Source organism: Athene noctua, chromosome 6 (assembly GCF_965140245.1).
Source record: "Athene noctua chromosome 6, bAthNoc1.hap1.1, whole genome shotgun sequence".
Lineage (NCBI taxonomy): Eukaryota > Metazoa > Chordata > Aves > Strigiformes > Strigidae > Athene > Athene noctua.
This window is the reverse complement of record NC_134042.1, coordinates 53,030,489-53,047,936: the sequence shown is the minus strand read 5'-3', so window position 1 is coordinate 53,047,936 and position 17,448 is coordinate 53,030,489. Positions and strand designations below refer to the sequence as shown.

Below are 17,448 nucleotides of genomic sequence, written 5' to 3'. Positions count from 1 at the left end.
AGAGAGGTCTGGCCTCGCAGTGAAGGGTTGGACCCTCTGCCTGAACCTTGCAGTGTGGCACCACGTCGTCCCGCATGCCAGCCCCAGGCGCTGGGGTACCCCCAGTGTCCTTCCCCCCTCCGTGCTGGGACACTGGTGGGACACTACTGCCCGTCCCAGCACTGGCAGTCACACAGTGACTCCTTCTGTCAGGGGAGGGCTGGCTGTGCACGAGGAGAGGGAAAAAGGGCTGCTGGTGCAGCGAAGCACTGATGGCTTGGAGGTGGTTGGTGTTCCGTGTGTTTCTGCATATGCTGCATGTGGTAGCTTCATGCTGCTCTCTGTTCTCCATGCTCTGGATAATGAAATTTTTTTTTACTGTTGTAGTGCCCAGCACTTCTTAGTGCAAACCTTTTGTCTGGGTGGAGGGAGCCTGGGACAGGGATGGGGAGCACTGCCTGCCCACCACAGGGTCCTGCTGGGGTCTGGCCACCCCTGCCCGAGGCAGATGACGGGCCAGCACGGGGCCTTGGGATTAGGCAGCAGCCAGTATTTCTTATAGCATGTTAATATTGCACTCTTCCTCAGAAATCAAGTCACTGTACTGACAGGGTGGGCGCTAGGTCCTGTTCTAAAGTCATGGCTGTTGCGTTATCACAGCCACTTGGCTGACGAGGTCCCAGGCTGTAGCAGGGATGTTCCGACCCGGACTGGGAGACCAGAGTCATAAAGGTTTTGTGATTCCCTCGGGTTAAATTCAGGTGAAATGGCACCAGCCGACCAGTTAAAATGTTTTACTTGCAGTAGAAACGACTTAAACTTGGAAAAGGGTAATAAGTAAGTGACATGGTCTCCTATAAATCTGTAAGAAAAAAAAGACAGGAGAGAGAGAGAGTCAAAGAAATCCGGTCGCCACCCCTGGATCCAGCGTTGGCTCAGGTCTGGTAATGCTGGGTGGTGGGTGCACACCCAGCGATGTTTTCTGTCACCTTTTAAGTTTCTCCTACCAGCTGATGTGCGTACTAGACAGAGAGAGGCGGGTGTTCCACAAACTCAGTTCTGTGAGGGACGAGGAAAAGGTGGAGCAGGGGCTCTGTGTGTGCACTGAGGGGGAAGGGGTGCACCCACCCCTCGTCCAGTTGAGTCAGTGGTCATGCTCACCCCCCACCCCCCCTTTATTTTTTCCTCGGTTTTTGTTTAGGTCCATCGAGTGCTGCCTATTTATCTCTTACCAGTCTTTGAACCCGAACAGGCGGTGTCACTCAGCCCATGTTTCCCCCTGTGAGACTTAATCTAAGGGGTTTGGCAGAGCAGCCGTGCGGGCGTGGGGGTGTGCATCCCGCCACGCCCCCTTGGGCAGCGTTCCTTGGGCTAGTCACAGCCTGTCCTTGAGGTTTTCTATGTCGATGAATGTCTGAGGCGCTAACTGCTTCAGCTCCTTGCGCGGGGGTTGCTGGTGGGCGCCCGGGCCGCTGCTCTCCGGCCGTGGCTGCCCGGCTCCGCGTGGTGCCGGTGCTCCGAGGGCCTCGCCGGGGGGTGCCGGGGCAGGAGAGCGCAGCCCGCAGCAGGCTCAGCCGTGGGACACCCGCCGTGGCCCTGCCTCGGGTGCAGGCACGGCCCTGCCTCGGCACCTCGCTGCGTGCGCGGTTCCCGTGCGGCGCTGCGGGCTGTGGTGGGCTGGTGGGAGATCCGCACGGCGGAGGTGTCCCTGCCCCGGCCCTCGCGGGGCACCTGCACCCCCCTCGCACCCCCTCCCTGTCGTGCCTTGCCCTCCTCCCTGCCATTGCTTGCCGGTTTAAGCAGCCTCCCCCCCGGGAAGATGCAGTTTGCGGTTCTGCTCTTCACACCGCAGCACTGTGGTTGTCTTAGTTCTTCCTGGAGAAAACGGGTTGATGTTCTGCCTCAGATGGAACTGAAGAGGGGCTCTGTGGCTCGGATCAGGGGTCAGTCTGACCCGCGTCTCCAGCTCGGCCGCTGGCTGTTGGGGGTCACTACGAGAGCCCCGGTCGGAGGGATGTGCTGGCGTGGTCCTCGCTCAGCAGCACCTCCCAGCCCAGCGCTGAGCCCCATCCCTGCCCGCCCCAGGGCAGCAGCATTTTCTCCCCAGCCTCCATCTCTTCTTGCAGCCGTGCCGGGTCCTGCTGCCAGCTGCCCTCGGGGCTGTCCCCCCGTTCTGCAGGCTCCGAGGAAGGGGTGCAGACCCTGACGAGCTCTTGGCTAGGGGCAGCCTCCTCCTTTCTTTTCGGTGCCTGCCCTGCCGCCAGCTGTGAGAACAGCTCTCGGCTGTCAGCCGGGCGCGGCGCGGGCTAGGGCTTACCGATACCGGTTCTGCTTTCTCTAGAAATCTCTTTAATTAAAATAATTGTTATTGTTGACTTTAATCTTGCCAGTTCAGACCTCATTATGGGGAGAAGAATTGCCTCCCAGAATGCGTCGCTTTGCATGTGTATCCTTTGCGGCTTAAGGCTGGAGGAAAATGAGAGCAGCTCCGTGAAGCAGCTCATTAGCCAGGCAGCCCCCAGCGCCGGGCTGGCAGGGGGACATCACCTCTGGAGTGCACCCACCGCCTCTGCGCCAGCATCAGGCGCACAGGAGGAGGCCCTGGAGCAAGCACAGTTTGATGTCCGGCAGCTTTTAAAGTTCCCAGAGGTTAGAGGGGGTGCAGCTGTATTTGTTGCAGCGTTTGAAGCCCTTTAACAAAGGCTGGGCTACAGTATTTCCTCCCTCCCGTGGCTGCCCGTGGTGATTAACCTGTTCAGTCCTACAGCAAGGACTGCAGGCGTCAGAGAGCCAAACCAGCACATCTCCCGCAGAGCAGATAGGCCGGGCCTCGGGACGAGCGGCCGGACAGCCGAAGGCTGCTTGCTGCCCACGTCAGGGATGCTGCTCCTCAGTGGCGCGAGGCTCCGCGGCTGGTGGGGCACTTCGTGGACGCTGCTGTGGCGAGAGACCGTGGTCCTGGCCTGTGGTTGTGGCCCGTGGTTGTGGCCCATGGTCCTGTTCCATGGTCCTGGCCTGTGGTCTTGGTCTGTGGTCTCAGCCAGTGATCCTGAACCATGGTCCTGGCCCGTGGTCCTGCCTGGTGGTTCTGGCCCGTGGCTGTGGCCCCTGGTCCTGGCCCGTGCAGCAGCTGTGCGGCCAGCAGAGCCTCCAGGGAAACCCCTGGGTGAGGTTCCTTCTTTGATCTGAGTGTTTCTGTTTTCTCAGGTGCTTTGTTTCCCTTCAGCAGAGCACTCAGGCGTGTTTACAAACCGTTGACCTTTGTGAAATTGAAGCTCCTTGTTCTCTACTTAAGTAGTTTTAGCAGCTGGTGTGCCATCTATCACAGCATCTTCATTTCTATGCACCCGTTTCAGCATGGCTGCAGGATGCCTTTGGTGACTGGGGGTGGCAATTTCCCCATCCTTCATCCCCAGCAGGCGAATAACATCAGCTTCCAGACTTTTTCTTTTTCCCCACCACAAGGCTACATTTGCAAAGACCTTGAAAATCACAACTTCTGCAGAAGCCTGGAGGGGTAGGAAAGGCAGTCGGTGGCTTCTGTCATGACCTTAGTGCTGACAGATGATGTCTGAGCCCGGCAGGGTGTCGGGTGTGCCGCGCTGGGTTTCCCCTGCACGCTGCCTTTGGGTAGCACCGACCCTCTGCACCGGCGGTGGAAACTGTTGGCTAATGAGTTGGCTAATGAGTTGGCTAATGAATGACTTCTCCTGGATCCCGCTGCTTCCCGGTGCTTTGTAATTCACAATATGGAAATGACCCTGTGTAGCACTGGCCGCCTCAGCAGATGCTGCACGAAGTATCATAAAACCTATTGCCCCCAAAGACGGGGACAAAAATCCCCCCGGCAAGCAAGAGGGGGTGGTTTGCTCTTCAGAGACACAATTTTTGCCGCTGTCACTTGTCTAATAGCTGTCTTTTATAGACAGATGGAATAACAAATTATCAAATGTAGCAACAAAATTGACTTAAAATTTAGTGTATGAGAGCCTTTCTTTGCAGGAATCACAAACGTCACGTGAGGACCGTGACTATCCCTGTCTTTCTGCAGACACCAAGTAGTAAACGAAAGCAACGTGCACCCTCTTAGGAAACCAGCATTTCCCTGTTTTATGGTAATAATGCGCTTTCTGCTTTTATATTTTTTAAGCAAGTAATGAGAATCAGGTAAGGCCTTGCTTGGTCGGAAGGGAGTTTTGTGCCCTAGGCTGTAAGCTGTGCGGGTGCTGCGGGTGGGACGGGGTGCCGGGGAAGGAAGGGGGGCACGGCCCCGCCGAGCTCTGAGGACGCGTCTCCTCGGGGCTCTTCTGAGCCCCCACGCCCTGCGGCTCCTGCTCCCTCCCGCAGCTCCTCAGCGGGGGCGGTGGCCGTGAGGCCGCGTACTGCCCCCCAGCCCCGTGAGCAGCCCCCCTGCGAGGGGCTGCAGCGGTTCAGGGGCGACGTCTGGGCGGCAGGAGGGCTGTCCCTGTCTCTGCACCAGGAGGCCCCGCGGGCTCAGCACCAGCCTGGCCGCTCAGGTCTGCCTGGCCTTGGCCGTTCCGTTGCCTGAAGCGTCTGGTTCTGCTCTTTGGCTCCAAACGTCGGTACGTCTTTGTGTGACCCGCAGAGCTTGGAGCTTCCGGGGGTTTATGCACTTCTGACTGCACCAGAACACATTGACTGTGGCGACCATGGGGTCATTTCTTGCCTCTTTGTCCCCTATCCGTTAGTTCTATTTAAATTAGCCTTGTTCGCTGTGTAACTTAGCTCCTTACAGGTGGGGGGGGGCAAGTCTTTTTGGCCTTGAACTGAGTTGGTGGTCGTGATCTTCCTCCACTGCTGCCTTTGCCTTTCCCCGACTTACCATAGATTTTTGCTGACTTTCTGCTTCTTTGGAATTACTCAACTTTCAGCGCCTTCTGGGCAGGATGGTCCCTTTGTAATCAGTCCTTTAGTTTCTCTTCAAGGGTACCATATACTATATAGGGTAAAATGTATATATTATAGTATAGTAAGGCCTGCATTGTTCATACGAAGTATGAGCGTATAGTAGAGTGTATATGGTATATATACTATATATTAGTATATGCAGTGTATATGCTTGAAGTATGAACATACAGTATATATACAGTATATATAGTATCACAAGGCCTGCATTGTTGATAGAGTAACCAGGCTCTCACGATAAAGCCTTGATTCCCCGTCCTCCTTAGGGGGTTTAAACGCAGCGTACCTAATCCTAGCATGACTCGTGTCACCATAACCCAGGCGCTCATTCAAACGTACAGTTGTGCACAGGTAACAATTGTGGTCCTGAAAAATAGGAAGTGACCCGTGGTGGTTGTTGGTCCAGAGTCCGTCCTGCGGGGAGCCGTGGCCCTGGGCTGTCTTGGCAGGCTGCGCCCTGCCCGCCCTGCCCGCCCTGCCCGCCTGGTAACCTCATCACGACCTCGTCATGCTGGGGATGGGTTAAGGCTGCATCTCCTCGTGTCACTCTTCCATCTTGTAACAGTATTGCCAAATTTGTACCTGCACCTTGCTGATTCGGTTTTAATCTTGTACAGCTCTTCAGATGAACTTGACTGAACCCAAGCACATTAACTGTAATCACAGCTACAATCTAAATTAACAGCATTACGTTTGCAGATCTAAATGAGCTTGGTGCCCCCAGCCAAGACTGGGGACCCTGGCGGTCGTGCCACCAGTGCCCTGGGCCGCTGAGTCTGTTTGAATCTGGTGGGTGCCAGGTGTAGATGAGGAGTCGCCCCTGGGGAGGGCAGGTGACAGTCCTCGGCCGTGCCTGCAGGCGCCACGCCAGGTGTTGGGCGTTGCTCTGCTGCACACCCTCCTCCGCTGCTCAGCATCCCTGTTCTCGTTCAACAGCAGGGCTGCCCCGACCTGCAGTGCTGGCGCGGCACGGGCAAAACCGAACCCAGGAAACACTTGAAGGCTGGTGGGAAGTTTGGTCCCTTCTGCAGCGCACGGTGGCAGGATGGGGACAGTACCAGCTCCCAGCGCTGTGGAGCCACAGGCTGTGCCCACAGTACTGTGCTCCATTGGAGGCCACAGTTGCATCCTTGGTTTGTTTTTTTTTCTCCAGTGGGAACTCAAAGGTTGGAGCCAGTAGTCATGAAAACCTACAGTCCCCAGAAGTATCAGGAAAAGAATAAACTGAGAGTGCTGAAGGGCAAGGTTTGGAGGCTGGTGTTTTCACTCATCCTTTCTGCAACTTGGCTGCTCTTAGTTTGCATGGTGCTGGGGATGGGTTAGGGACGGGCTGGACAACGGGAGCAGTAATGATCATTCCGATGTTAAATGTCTTTAAATATTCACGACAATACAAGACTATGGCTAGCAGTGAAGCTTTATTTTGTTTTAGGTGAGCATCATGAGTATGTTTCTGAGGTGCTGGTGAGTAACCCGATCCGCACATGTGGAACTTCACCAGTCGCAGAGGGAGCCAAGCGCTTCACCTCTGATGTGGAGCTCCTCCGATGTGGGCGCCGTCTCTTGTGGCCACACAAGTCTCGTGTGGGACCCGTAGGTGCTTTTCCACAGGACGGGGCTCCCTGACGCTCCCCGCACCCGCCGCCTGCGCGGAGCAGCCTCCGCCGCCCGCCTGAGCCAGGGGACGCTGCCGCAGGGCTGTGCGGTGCCACAGCTCCCGCCGAGCCTCTCCACTAGTCACTGATAGATGATTTCATTTAGCTGGTGTGGGCACGGCTGTTATCTGCCTTGTTTCCACACTCCGGGAGGATCCTGGATCTGGCACTGTAAGAGATAAGGCTAATTGAACTGTCAGCCTTGCTGGGAGAAGAGTGCGGCGCTGCTGGCTGTGGCAGCCGGGAAAACAGCGATCAGCTAAAATTAGCCCACGTTCCATTTTTATTTAGATCCCTGTTGTTGTGGGGGATTTTCTTGGTGTGGGTATTCTTTTTTTTTTTGTTTTATTTGCATTTTTGGGTTTTGAATGACATAAAATTAGCTCCTTCTGAGTTTATTCTGAAAATAGCATTAAGAGCTTAAATGTTCAGTGGAGGTGGCTATAAACCCATTGAATTGCCATGATTTAGAGGCCTCTGAGAGTTTTAGCTCAGCAAGTAAAGCCCACATGAAACATCCCTCACTTTGGGTACGTAAATGGCATTATGGGGAAGTGACTCCAGGGCGTGGGGTCAGGAGCACCCGTGGGGAAGCTGAGGGCCGGGAGCGGAGGTGCGCTGTGTGGCTGGGATGAGCAAGAGCAGGAGGGGCCCGAGTGGCACCACCTGCCACCAGATTGCTGTGTCATTTGTATGTAAGTATCTGGGTGCCTGTGTGCAAACGTACCTGTCCCTCAGTTGCTCTTCTGGAAGGTAGCGTAGGAGCTCTTGTGTCAGAATACGGAGAATGATAGAGACGTCAGGTGACAAAATGAGGGTGACACACTGTTACCTGAACCTCAGTTTCATGATTTAACCACAGACAGTTTGTCTTCGCTTTTTTATTATGTCATTGACTTATCTTGCAGAGACTTAACAGACGTTTGCTCTCCCTTACAGGCTCTTGAATCTGATCTACAATGGAAAAACTGCTTTTGTTTCTGCTGTTCATTGGCGTAGCGGTGAGAGCTCAGATCTGCCCGAAGCGCTGTGTCTGTCAGATTTTGTCTCCGAACCTTGCCACCCTTTGTGCCAAGAAAGGGCTCTTATTTGTTCCTCCCAACATTGACAGGAGGACCGTGGAGTTACGGCTGGCAGACAACTTTGTTACAAACATTAAAAGAAAAGACTTTGCCAATATGACCAGCCTGGTGGACCTGACGCTGTCCAGGAATACAATCAGTTTTATCACACCTCACGCGTTTGCCGACTTGCGCAATTTGCGGGCTTTGCATTTGAACAGCAACCGGTTGACTAAGATCACTAATGACATGTTCAGTGGACTCTCCAATCTTCATCACTTGATACTTAACAACAACCAGCTGACTTTAATTTCTTCCACAGCTTTCGATGATGTTTTAGCTCTTGAGGAATTGGATTTGTCTTACAACAATCTGGAAACCATCCCCTGGGACGCGGTGGAGAAGATGGTTAGTTTGCACACTCTCAGTCTAGACCACAACATGATTGACCACATTCCTAAGGGGACCTTCTCCCACCTCCACAAGATGACCAGGTTGGACGTCACGTCCAACAAACTGCAGAAGCTACCGCCTGATCCTCTCTTCCAGCGAGCTCAGGTACTGGCAACCTCAGGAATTATCAGCCCCTCGACTTTTGCATTGAGCTTCGGTGGGAACCCTTTGCATTGCAACTGTGAGCTGTTGTGGCTGAGGCGCCTTTCGAGGGAAGATGACCTGGAGACCTGCGCTTCTCCCACACTCTTGTCCGGCCGGTACTTCTGGTCGATCCCCGAGGAGGAGTTCCTGTGTGAGCCTCCTCTCATCACCCGGCACACCCACGAGCTGCGGGTGCTGGAGGGGCAGCGGGCAGCACTGCGGTGTAAGGCCCGGGGGGACCCCGAACCAGCAATTCACTGGATTTCACCTGAGGGCAAACTGATTTCAAATGCCACGAGATCGGTGGTGTATGACAACGGGACGCTCGACATCCTTATAACGACGGTGAAGGACACAGGCTCCTTCACCTGCATTGCTTCCAATCCGGCCGGGGAGGCCACGCAGACAGTGGACCTGCACATAATCAAACTGCCCCACTTGCTGAACAGCACAAACCACATCCATGAGCCCGACCCTGGCTCCTCAGATATCTCCACTTCCACCAAGTCGGGCTCTAACGCCAGCAGCAGCAATGGGGATACTAAAGTCAGCCAGGATAAGAAGGTGGTCGTTGCGGAAGCAACGTCCTCCACCGCTCTGCTGAAATTCAATTTTCAGAGGAATATACCCGGGATACGTATGTTCCAAATCCAGTACAACGGTACTTACGATGACTCCCTCGTTTACAGGTAAGGCAGCTCCCCGACCTGCGCGGGGCCTGCCCCGGGGCTGGGCACAGACGTGCTGCTCCGGCTCTGGCAGCCCCGGCGGGGCCCTGCCTGTGGCGGCGGACGGTGGGAGCCTGGGGAAGGGCTCCTGCCCTCTCCTTCTTGCAAATAGGGAAATGACCTTGAATGTCGTTAAATTCTAGATAGCCCAGACAGACCTCTGGTTCTCTGAACGAGTCTGATTGGCGGAAAGGCTGTAGAGTTAGATGAGTTAAACGGTTCTTCATGCTCTCAGCTTTGTGAAAACACAGGGAGGAAGGTGCCCGCAAGCGCGTTCCTCACAGCGCTTTGTGACAGTGTCCGTGCTGGCGGGGTGCAGAGGGGCTCTGCACTGCTGGGGCTAACAGTCCCACCCTCCAGAACGGTCTGTGCTGGGTTTTTATGGTTTTGACGTGGCCGCTGTCCTGGGGGGCTGTGCTGCAGTGAAGGCGGGGCAGTGCTGCCGCGGGGACAGGGACCAGGAGCAGGGGACCTGAGCCCCGGTGATACTCGCCACAGCCGGGGGGCTGCGGCGGGCATGGGGAGGTGCCTGTGGGTCCGCTGGGTTGGCTCACGCTGATTTCCTTCTCCCCTAGAATGATACCTCCCACAAGCAAAACCTTCCTGGTCAACAACCTGGCGGCTGGGACTGTGTACGACCTGTGCGTCCTGGCCATCTACGACGATGGGATCACCTCGCTCACAGCCACCAGGGTGGTGGGCTGCACGCAGTTCACCACCGAGCAGGATTACGTGCGCTGCCACTTCATGCAGTCCCAGTTCCTGGGCGGGACCATGATTATCATCATCGGTGGGATCATCGTGGCCTCCGTGCTCGTGTTCATCATAATCCTCATGATCCGCTACAAGGTGTGTAACAACAACGGGCAGCAGAAGGCCACCAAGGTCAGCAACGTGTACTCGCAGACGAACGGGGCTCAGATCCAGGGCTGCAGCGGGGTGCTGTCGCAGTCGATGTCCAAGCAGGCTGTCGGGCACGAAGAGGGCGTCCAGTGCTGCAAGGCTGCCAGCGACGGTGCGACGCAGTCGCCAGAGACTGGCTCCAGCCAGGACTCGGCCACCACTACCTCCGCTTTGCCTCCCGCCTGGACTTCCAGTGCTTCTGTCTCGCAGAAGCCGAAGCGAAAGCCGGGGCCAAAGCCAAGCAGCGAGCCGCAGAGTGAAGCTGTCAGCAGCATTGAGTCCCAAAACACTAACAGAAATAACTCCACTGCCCTGCAGTTAGCTAGCCGTCCCCCCGACTCTGTCAAAGGGGCCCCCACGTACAAAAGAGCACAATCAAAGCCAAGTAAGTTCCTCACTTTGCCAGCTGACACATCCCGAGCCAAGCGCCGGCTCTCGCTGGGCGGGGAGCTGACGGAGCCCCGCGGGCCCGGCAGCGCCCGGGGCACCGGCGGATTGCGGTCCAAAAGGAGCATCTCCATGAACGGGATGCTGGTCCAGTCAGACAGCTCTGGTGTGGATAGCCGGAAAGCAACTTTCTCCAGTTCTGAGTGGATATTGGAAAGCACTGTGTGACCTGCTTTTTTTTTCTTTTCTTTTTTTTTAATTTTAATTTTTATTTTAATGAAAAACAAAACACCAAACGTTGTGTGAAACAACCCCCCTCTCCTGGGGAATTGGATTTGGAAGTCCACTGCTGTCTCGCTGATTAATGGCTTGTTGATGCGGGGTTCTGTATAAGCCACCCAGTGCACACAGGGTTTTGTTTAGTTTTCATTTGGTTTTAGTTAATATCAAAACCGAAGGCAACATTCAGAGATTAAAAAAAAAAAAGGAAAAAAAAGATTAAGGGGTGAAAAAAAGCATGAAACAGCACCAGTGCCTTCCCTACTCTAGGACTGGCTTCCTGGTTCTGCAGTAGCAGAAAACAAAAGAGAGAGTTTTCACAGAAAAAGCCTTTTATAAAGGAAATGAAATTTCCTCCAAGCTAACAAATAACCACTTCTGGATCAATCAGTAAAATGATATTTTTTAAAACGGTCAGACTGTATATTTCTTTTCCGTGACAATGGTGTTGCCTTTGTTTTTAGGCAGATGCTGTACAGAAATAACAGCGCTGTGTTGTTATGTTGTGTAAAATAAAATATTCACTCCGTACACCAGCCAGCCTCGCGGTGACTGCCCGCCCGGGAGCCGTGCCCGCGGGGGCCGGGAGGAGGAGGAAGGTGCCGGTGAGGGGTCCCTCTCCTCCCGCCGGGGTCCGGCTCACGGGGCTGGGTGCTGGTGGGGCGGCACCCGGGAGGCCCTCGGCACCCCCATGCCGCGGCGTGGGGTCACGGTGGCCACGCACCCTCCTCGGCCCCGTCCCAGCCGCGAGCCCAGGGCTGCTCAGCGTCGGCTGTGCCCGGTGCCAACACTGGACGAGCGTTGCCGCTCGGCACCGACGCGGAGCCCGTCGCTCCCGAGCCCTGCCAGCCTCGGTCGGGTGCTCTGCCTCGGAGCTGCCCCCGCCCCGGCAGCCAGCGCTGGGGGTCCCTTCCCCTCAGCGCCGCTGCGCCGGGGCGGGAGCCGGTGTGCGGGTGGGTCCGTCCCTGCTCACCGCTGGCCGATCGGGATGGCCATGGTCATCTCCTTCTTCCCTGGACCCTTCGGGCGTATTTCCTGAGAACTCTGCGGCTCGTGCCAGTTCTCTCCTGTCCCCGTGCAGAACGCAGGGGCTGGAGGCTGGTCTGTCCTCACCCTGCTGACTGACTGCAGTGCCGGGGGACAGAATAATTTCAGGCCGCTCCGTAAGGACATAAACATATGGCAGTAGGTGAGAGCAGCTGAAAACCCTGTGTGGTGAGGATGGCAGGCGAGTGTCTGCTGCTCTGCTCGTTCTGAAGAAAAGTCTAATATTAATTAAACTCACATGGTCATCATGTTCCAATTAGAGACAGCTTAACTCTGCAACATTAGTGCATTCTCAGATGACAAATAATAGGTTTGAGATGGGCTTTGTGGCCATCAGAGTGACAGAATAGTTAAATTTTACACCCTGTGTGCTTGTTGAGTGTGATGGGATCCAGGCGGTGCCTGCGGACATGCTGGCTCCAGCCAGGGCAGCGGGTTGTGGAGAGGAGCGTCCCCTGGCAGCCCCCGGGTCTCTGCCTCCGAGGGCCTGCGGCTGGGGGCCGTGGGGGAGCCCCACTGCTCAGTCTTTGTGGGCTGCTGTCGGCGGTTTTACTGCTTGTCCTGGAAGAACAGAATCCGGGTGGGGGTGGTGTAAAGCACATAAAAAGAAAAGGCTGTTTCTTTTTTAGAAAGCCCTTTTACTTTCCTTGGGAAATGCAGAGACCAAAAAGGAAACGAAGCCTCAAAAATAGAATGCCCGCTTCCTGCTGGAAAAGTTAAAAAAAAAAATCCCTCCTTAGATTTCTCTGGAAGTCCATGATCTTCTCAAGGGGCTGTACACACAGAAAGTAGCTATTAAAATAGCGCATGGTCAGAGGCAGTGATGGATGTGTCCAAGATCTGGTAGTCTGACAGGGTCAGGCGTGGGAATAAGGAGTCCCTCCGTGCCCCGGCGAGGGGCTGCTCTCTGCAGACAGCTTGGGTGTGGAGAGAGCTTTAAAGGTTTTCTGCTGAGGTGTTGGTTTTAATTGTGTATTTTAAAAACATCAAATGAAAATGCTTTATATGCTGTCTAAAATTGGATGTAAATGTGTCTAATGTTTTGTGAAAGTGCTAAAATATGAATAGCTTCTTGTGGTTTAGGGACGTTTATTTTTATATTTTTTTAATTTTTACTCAAAGGAGTAATTTTCTAAACTCTGAAGCCGAGTGTTCAGTCCGCAGTGCATCTGTATAAGCAGCTTAGGAGGAGCATCTGTCCCTGCGTTTGATTTAATTCTCTGCTAATGGCGTAGGAGCGGTTGGAGCTGGGCAGCTGCGGGTCCTCTGGTGCAGCTTTGCCTCCTGGGCAGAGGAGTGGCCCTTGGGAACGCGCCGGGCATGAAACCTGCCCTTTCCCCTGGAGTAACCCTGCGGCAGGACATCTCGCTTTACTCAGGCTTGATTCAGTCAAAGTGTGGGAATTCTTAAGAGGGAGGAAATTCTCTGTCCTTTCTGTTCTGCACAGCCAGAGGTTGCTAACAGTTTGAGGCAGAAGTGCTGAGATGCTCCTTGCCCAGAGCAGCGTTGGTGGGTCAGTGCGGAGCTGCAGCACTTCCCGGTGTTCGGACCTGGGAGCGGGGTTCAGTGCACCGGAGGGGAGCATCCCCCGTGGGGGTGGTGGGTGCCGGCCCCTGGGCAGCCCCGGGGGTGTTGGGGGGTTCGGTCTGTCCGTGGGGCTTCACCCCAGGCTGCGGATGGGAGTTTGCAGAGACTTGAACCGGGGGGCCCGGCCTGCCCCACGGGCACTGCCCCTCGAAAACAGCGAGCGGGGCTTTAGCCGTGAGGTGGCGGCTTTTTGCGCGAGCACTGGAGGAGAAACTACTTCAGAAATTTGTTTTCTCATTAAAACTGCTGGCACGTGCTTCCCCTTACACCTTTCCTAATCCTTCTCTCAGAGCAAACGTGTCGTGTTAAAGAGGGCTGCCACAAGCAATGTTTGGATGGAGAAGCAGGGCTTTGGTGGGTGAAGAGTTTGTTGTGCTGGTTGTTTCCTGTGCTGCCTTTCCGCTTGTGTTCTGGGCTGTTCCTTACGGTGAATACATGGTCCTGCTCCGCTCTGGGTGCCAATGTGGCTTTATTTCTGCCAGCGCCTTCCCGTGCGTTTGCCAGCCGGCCCCACGCACCCCACGGTGACGAGGAGTGACCCGCAAAGCCACGGCCGCGGGCCCTGTGCCCGGGAGAGGGGACGCGGCTGCTGGGAAGGGCCTGGCGGCCCCGCTGCCTGTCCTGCTGCGGGGGGACACGCTGCCTGCCCCAGGGGGTCCTGCCGAGGTGCTGCCAGCTTGGCCCGTCCCCACAGGCTGCAAAGCGGCCGGGGTCTGGTGTGTGGTGCCCACAGCGCAGGGATGCTCCTGCCTCCCGGGGAGTGTGAGAGCCCCGCTGGCCGCTGCTCTGGCACCGCACGGAGCTTCTCTGAGGAAGGCCTGAGGCACCCGAGTGTGGTTGCTGAGCCGGGTGGACACCCGGCGCGGAGCATCCCGAGCTGGCAGAGCCGCGCCAAGCCGCAGGCCAACAGCCCTTGCCCAGGCGCTGCATGGCCCGTCCCGTGCCACCACGAAGCCGTGCCCAGAGCCACGGCGGTGCCCTGTGCACAGAGGGAGCGTGGTTCTTCCCCTAGTAATGGACTCAGCCAGCGGAAGTAGCGGTTGCAGCCCCTATCACTTATATCGCTTCTCCTCCTATTGATGGAGAGGATCTGGAGTCCTGGAGGCATCACTCGCAGAGCGGAACCGTCCGCTGGCATTGCCAGAGCTCCAGAGCACTCACTGTCCCAGGCCAGGGTGCCGCTGCAGCCAGGGCTGTGCTGTCGCTCTGCTAAAGCAGCAACAGCAACAGCCACGGAATCACGCAGTGCTTTCCCCTGGTAACACAGGAACTATCTGTTATGTTGGTCAAAGTTCTGCTTTAAAGGAAGCAAACTGTGGCGAAGTCATTAGGGTCCTGCTTGCGGAAAGCACGGATCCCTCGTTTTCTCTTTCCAAATGTGTTTTGGGGCGTCTGGGCCTGGATGGGGCCCATGGTGGGTGTGTAACCTGCTGCAGCACCCCTGCCCAGCCGGGGCTTCCCTCGGCAGGTCCTCCCATGCTGCTGCCCCCCCGCTGCCCCACGGCCCCCCGGCTGCATCGTCCCTCCAGGTGTCAGGCGCCCACCGAGGGCTCTGGCCGGCACCAGCCCCACGCGGGCAGCGGTGATGTTGGTCCTTTGTGCGGGCTGCAGGCAGGCACCTGGCGTTGGGCGTGGAATGCCAAATTAAATCAGCTCTGTCAGTGAGAATATACGCACCCTGTGCTGGCTTCTACGGTTTGAATGTGGCCGTGGCCTTGCTCTCATGGCGGTACAGGCATCCACAAGACAAAAGTGTGCACGTTTGTGGGGCTGAAGCACCTGCACCCGCGAGTGAGACAAAAGGCAAGTTTCACTGGTCTTGCTGACTGTAGACTTTTAATATAATGGATTTATGCACAAGAGCCAGGCGTGAAGGCTGCTGCTGTAGAAAGAAGGAAGCTTAGCTTGGAAGGAAGGAAACTAAAAAGGGAAAAGAGCAGACATGGCACATCGCTGGCTGCAGAGACCCCGCGTCGGAAACACCGCATGAAAATGAGCAGAAATAAGCTCCTGTTTTTGTTAGGCTGGGACGAGCTTTGTCCCTCAGGTCGTTTCAAGCACTGCACTTTAGAGAGTGTTCCTGTCACAAATCTGGAAGCTGAGACCAAGTCGGTGTGCCTGGCTTGGCACCACGCTGGTTCTCCTGCCGGACTGCCAGCGCTGTCTGCGTGCCAGGCTGCTCCTCTGGAGACGCCCGCGGTGTTCTCTGGGCAGTCTCCACAGGGGAAATTTCCGCTGGCAGAGGGAAATGAGGAAAACCAGTAAGAGTTGTGGCCCTGGCCCCTCCTTGGTTTCACCGGGAGGCCCTCGGGGAGTGTCAGCACCAGACAGCCCATGGCGGGGGCACACAGGGACCCCCCGCCAGACCCCAGCCTTGGCCAGTCTGTAGGCAGGCGGGAGCCGTGACCTGCAGCAGCCCGAGGATGAATTTGAAGGGTGGTGTCTAGTTTGTTTTGGTGTACGGCAGCGGCAGCTCTGTGTTCCCCAAGGTAAGTGAAGCTGTGGCGGGGTGGTAGGGAGAGCCCAGGCACAGCGGGGCAGTGGGTGAGTGCTCCTGGGGAGAAGCACCTGCCCCGCGGGCGTTATGCCAGGGCTGGATGGGAACCATGCGGGAGCTCGGGGCAGGACGATTACACATCTGCACGTTCTCGCCACAGCGTTGTTTTCTCTTGCATGCAAAGCTTATGAAGGCGAGTGCTGGACTCGTGCCCTGCTGCTGCTCCGTTCTGGTGTTTTCGGTTCTGTGCAAACCCCTGAAACTATGCAAGGAGTTAAAATCCCTGCTGTGACAACAAACTTGGCCTCAGCGAGGGCAGAAGCAAATCCAGAGACTGGAAAATTCTCTGATTCTGCAGCAGTGAGCTGTACTGGTTCCGTTTTGGTCTTTGGGGAGGGTTTGTATATTGGTTTGATTTTCCCTTCAGCAGCAGCATCCCTGCTGGCTCCGGAGCTGGCGACGCTGTGTGCCGTTAACCCTTCAGCCTCCCTGGCCTGGGCCCCAGCCCGCAGTGCTGGCAGCACCCGGGCCGGAGGGATGCCGGGCTGACGGGCTCTGCTGCTGCTCCCGTTGTGGCGCGGCTCTTGCGGCAGGTCCCAGGGCTGTCGGAGCAGTGCCGAGCCCAGGCTGGCCCCGCCGAGCACGTCCCGGTGCCTCCTGCCCTGCGGCAGGTCAGCTTCGGCCGCGGGGAAGGGCTGGATCCTGCTCCTGGTCCCCTCACTGTCTCTGTTTTGTCTCTTTGCGCAGAAGCCGGGGCTGATCCGCAGGACGCCTGCCCTCCTCTGCTCCCCGAAAACGTTGCCACCGATGTTCTTACTCGGCAGAAATCAATACGATTCCAGCTCTCCGAAGATTGACGTGCTGCACCATGCTCACCCCACCGAAACCTTTCCTTGACGCTGCAGCCTCAGCCAAGAGGCCGTCGAGGTTGGCTGCGTCGGATAAACTTTCTTCTCCCGTTCACAAATTGCCCATCTCCCATCTACCATGTTAAGTCTAAATACCTTTTTCTGGTGTCCAAGGTTTTTTATAAAACTAAAAATTATGATGAGAAATCTGGTGGCAACAGCTGCAGTCCCGAGTCATGTTAAGTGTCGCCAGTGGTGAGTTCACAAACTGTACACATGGTAGCTTATATCACCTGAACAAATAAATGTTTTACTACGATGGCGTGGCCATGTTGGTTGATCTGGAGGGTTTTGCCTGGCAGCAGGCATGCTCCTTGGTGTGTAGTGCAGCTTTCCCGGGTGGAAGGGCCCCGTGCCACCCATGCCACCCATGCCACCCGTGCTCCGTGTGCCCAGCAGCAGCGCGGCGGGTGATGGCAGGGGTTACCTGCACACTGGGCTGTGCCTGGCCTCAGCCCAGCCCACAGGCACTGTGGGAGAGCCACCCGGCTCTGCCCCTTGGCGCTGGGTGAGTGTTCTGAGCGGGGAGGGAGCACCCTGCCTGCTCCTGCCCACTGTGGGGACACTGGGCTGTGGTGGGTTACGGCACCACCAGCTCCTGCAGCACCTTGTGCTGGTGGTGCCGTGAGACGGGCCCAGCACCGGGCGCTGACGTGCCGCTCGCTCCCGTGCAGCGTCAGCCCTGACAGGACCGTTTGGGATGGGGGACAGCCAGGGGGACACCCGGGGGGACAGTCGGGGGCACGCCTGGGGCTGCACCCCCCAGGGCCGCACCAGCCCCCTCGGCCCTGCCGCCAGCCCAGCACAATGGCAGCTCTTCCCGTCACGCCTCGCGTCTCAAGCAACACCAAGGGGTTTTGTGTTTTTTTAATTTTCTTCCTCATCAAGAATCCC

General features: G+C 56.4%; 1 protein-coding gene across 3 annotated transcripts in view; it reads left to right on the top strand.

Moving 5' to 3' along the window:
• LRFN5 (leucine rich repeat and fibronectin type III domain containing 5) overlaps nucleotides 1-17,167 on the top strand; it is a 43,092-nt gene extending 25,925 nt beyond the window's left edge. For 2 of the 3 annotated variants that reach the window (XM_074909062.1, XM_074909064.1), the window contains exons 2-3: nucleotides 7,500-8,907; nucleotides 9,522-10,732. In XM_074909062.1, the coding sequence (XP_074765163.1) occupies nucleotides 7,520-8,907; nucleotides 9,522-10,464 (2,331 nt within the window). In that variant the 5' untranslated portion in view covers nucleotides 7,500-7,519 and the 3' untranslated portion in view covers nucleotides 10,465-10,732. Of the gene's footprint in view, nucleotides 1-7,499; nucleotides 8,908-9,521; nucleotides 10,733-16,393 lie in introns of those variants that run through there. The other variant, XM_074909065.1, reaches the window with a different exon arrangement.
• Nucleotides 17,168-17,448: the final 281 nt, after the last annotated feature.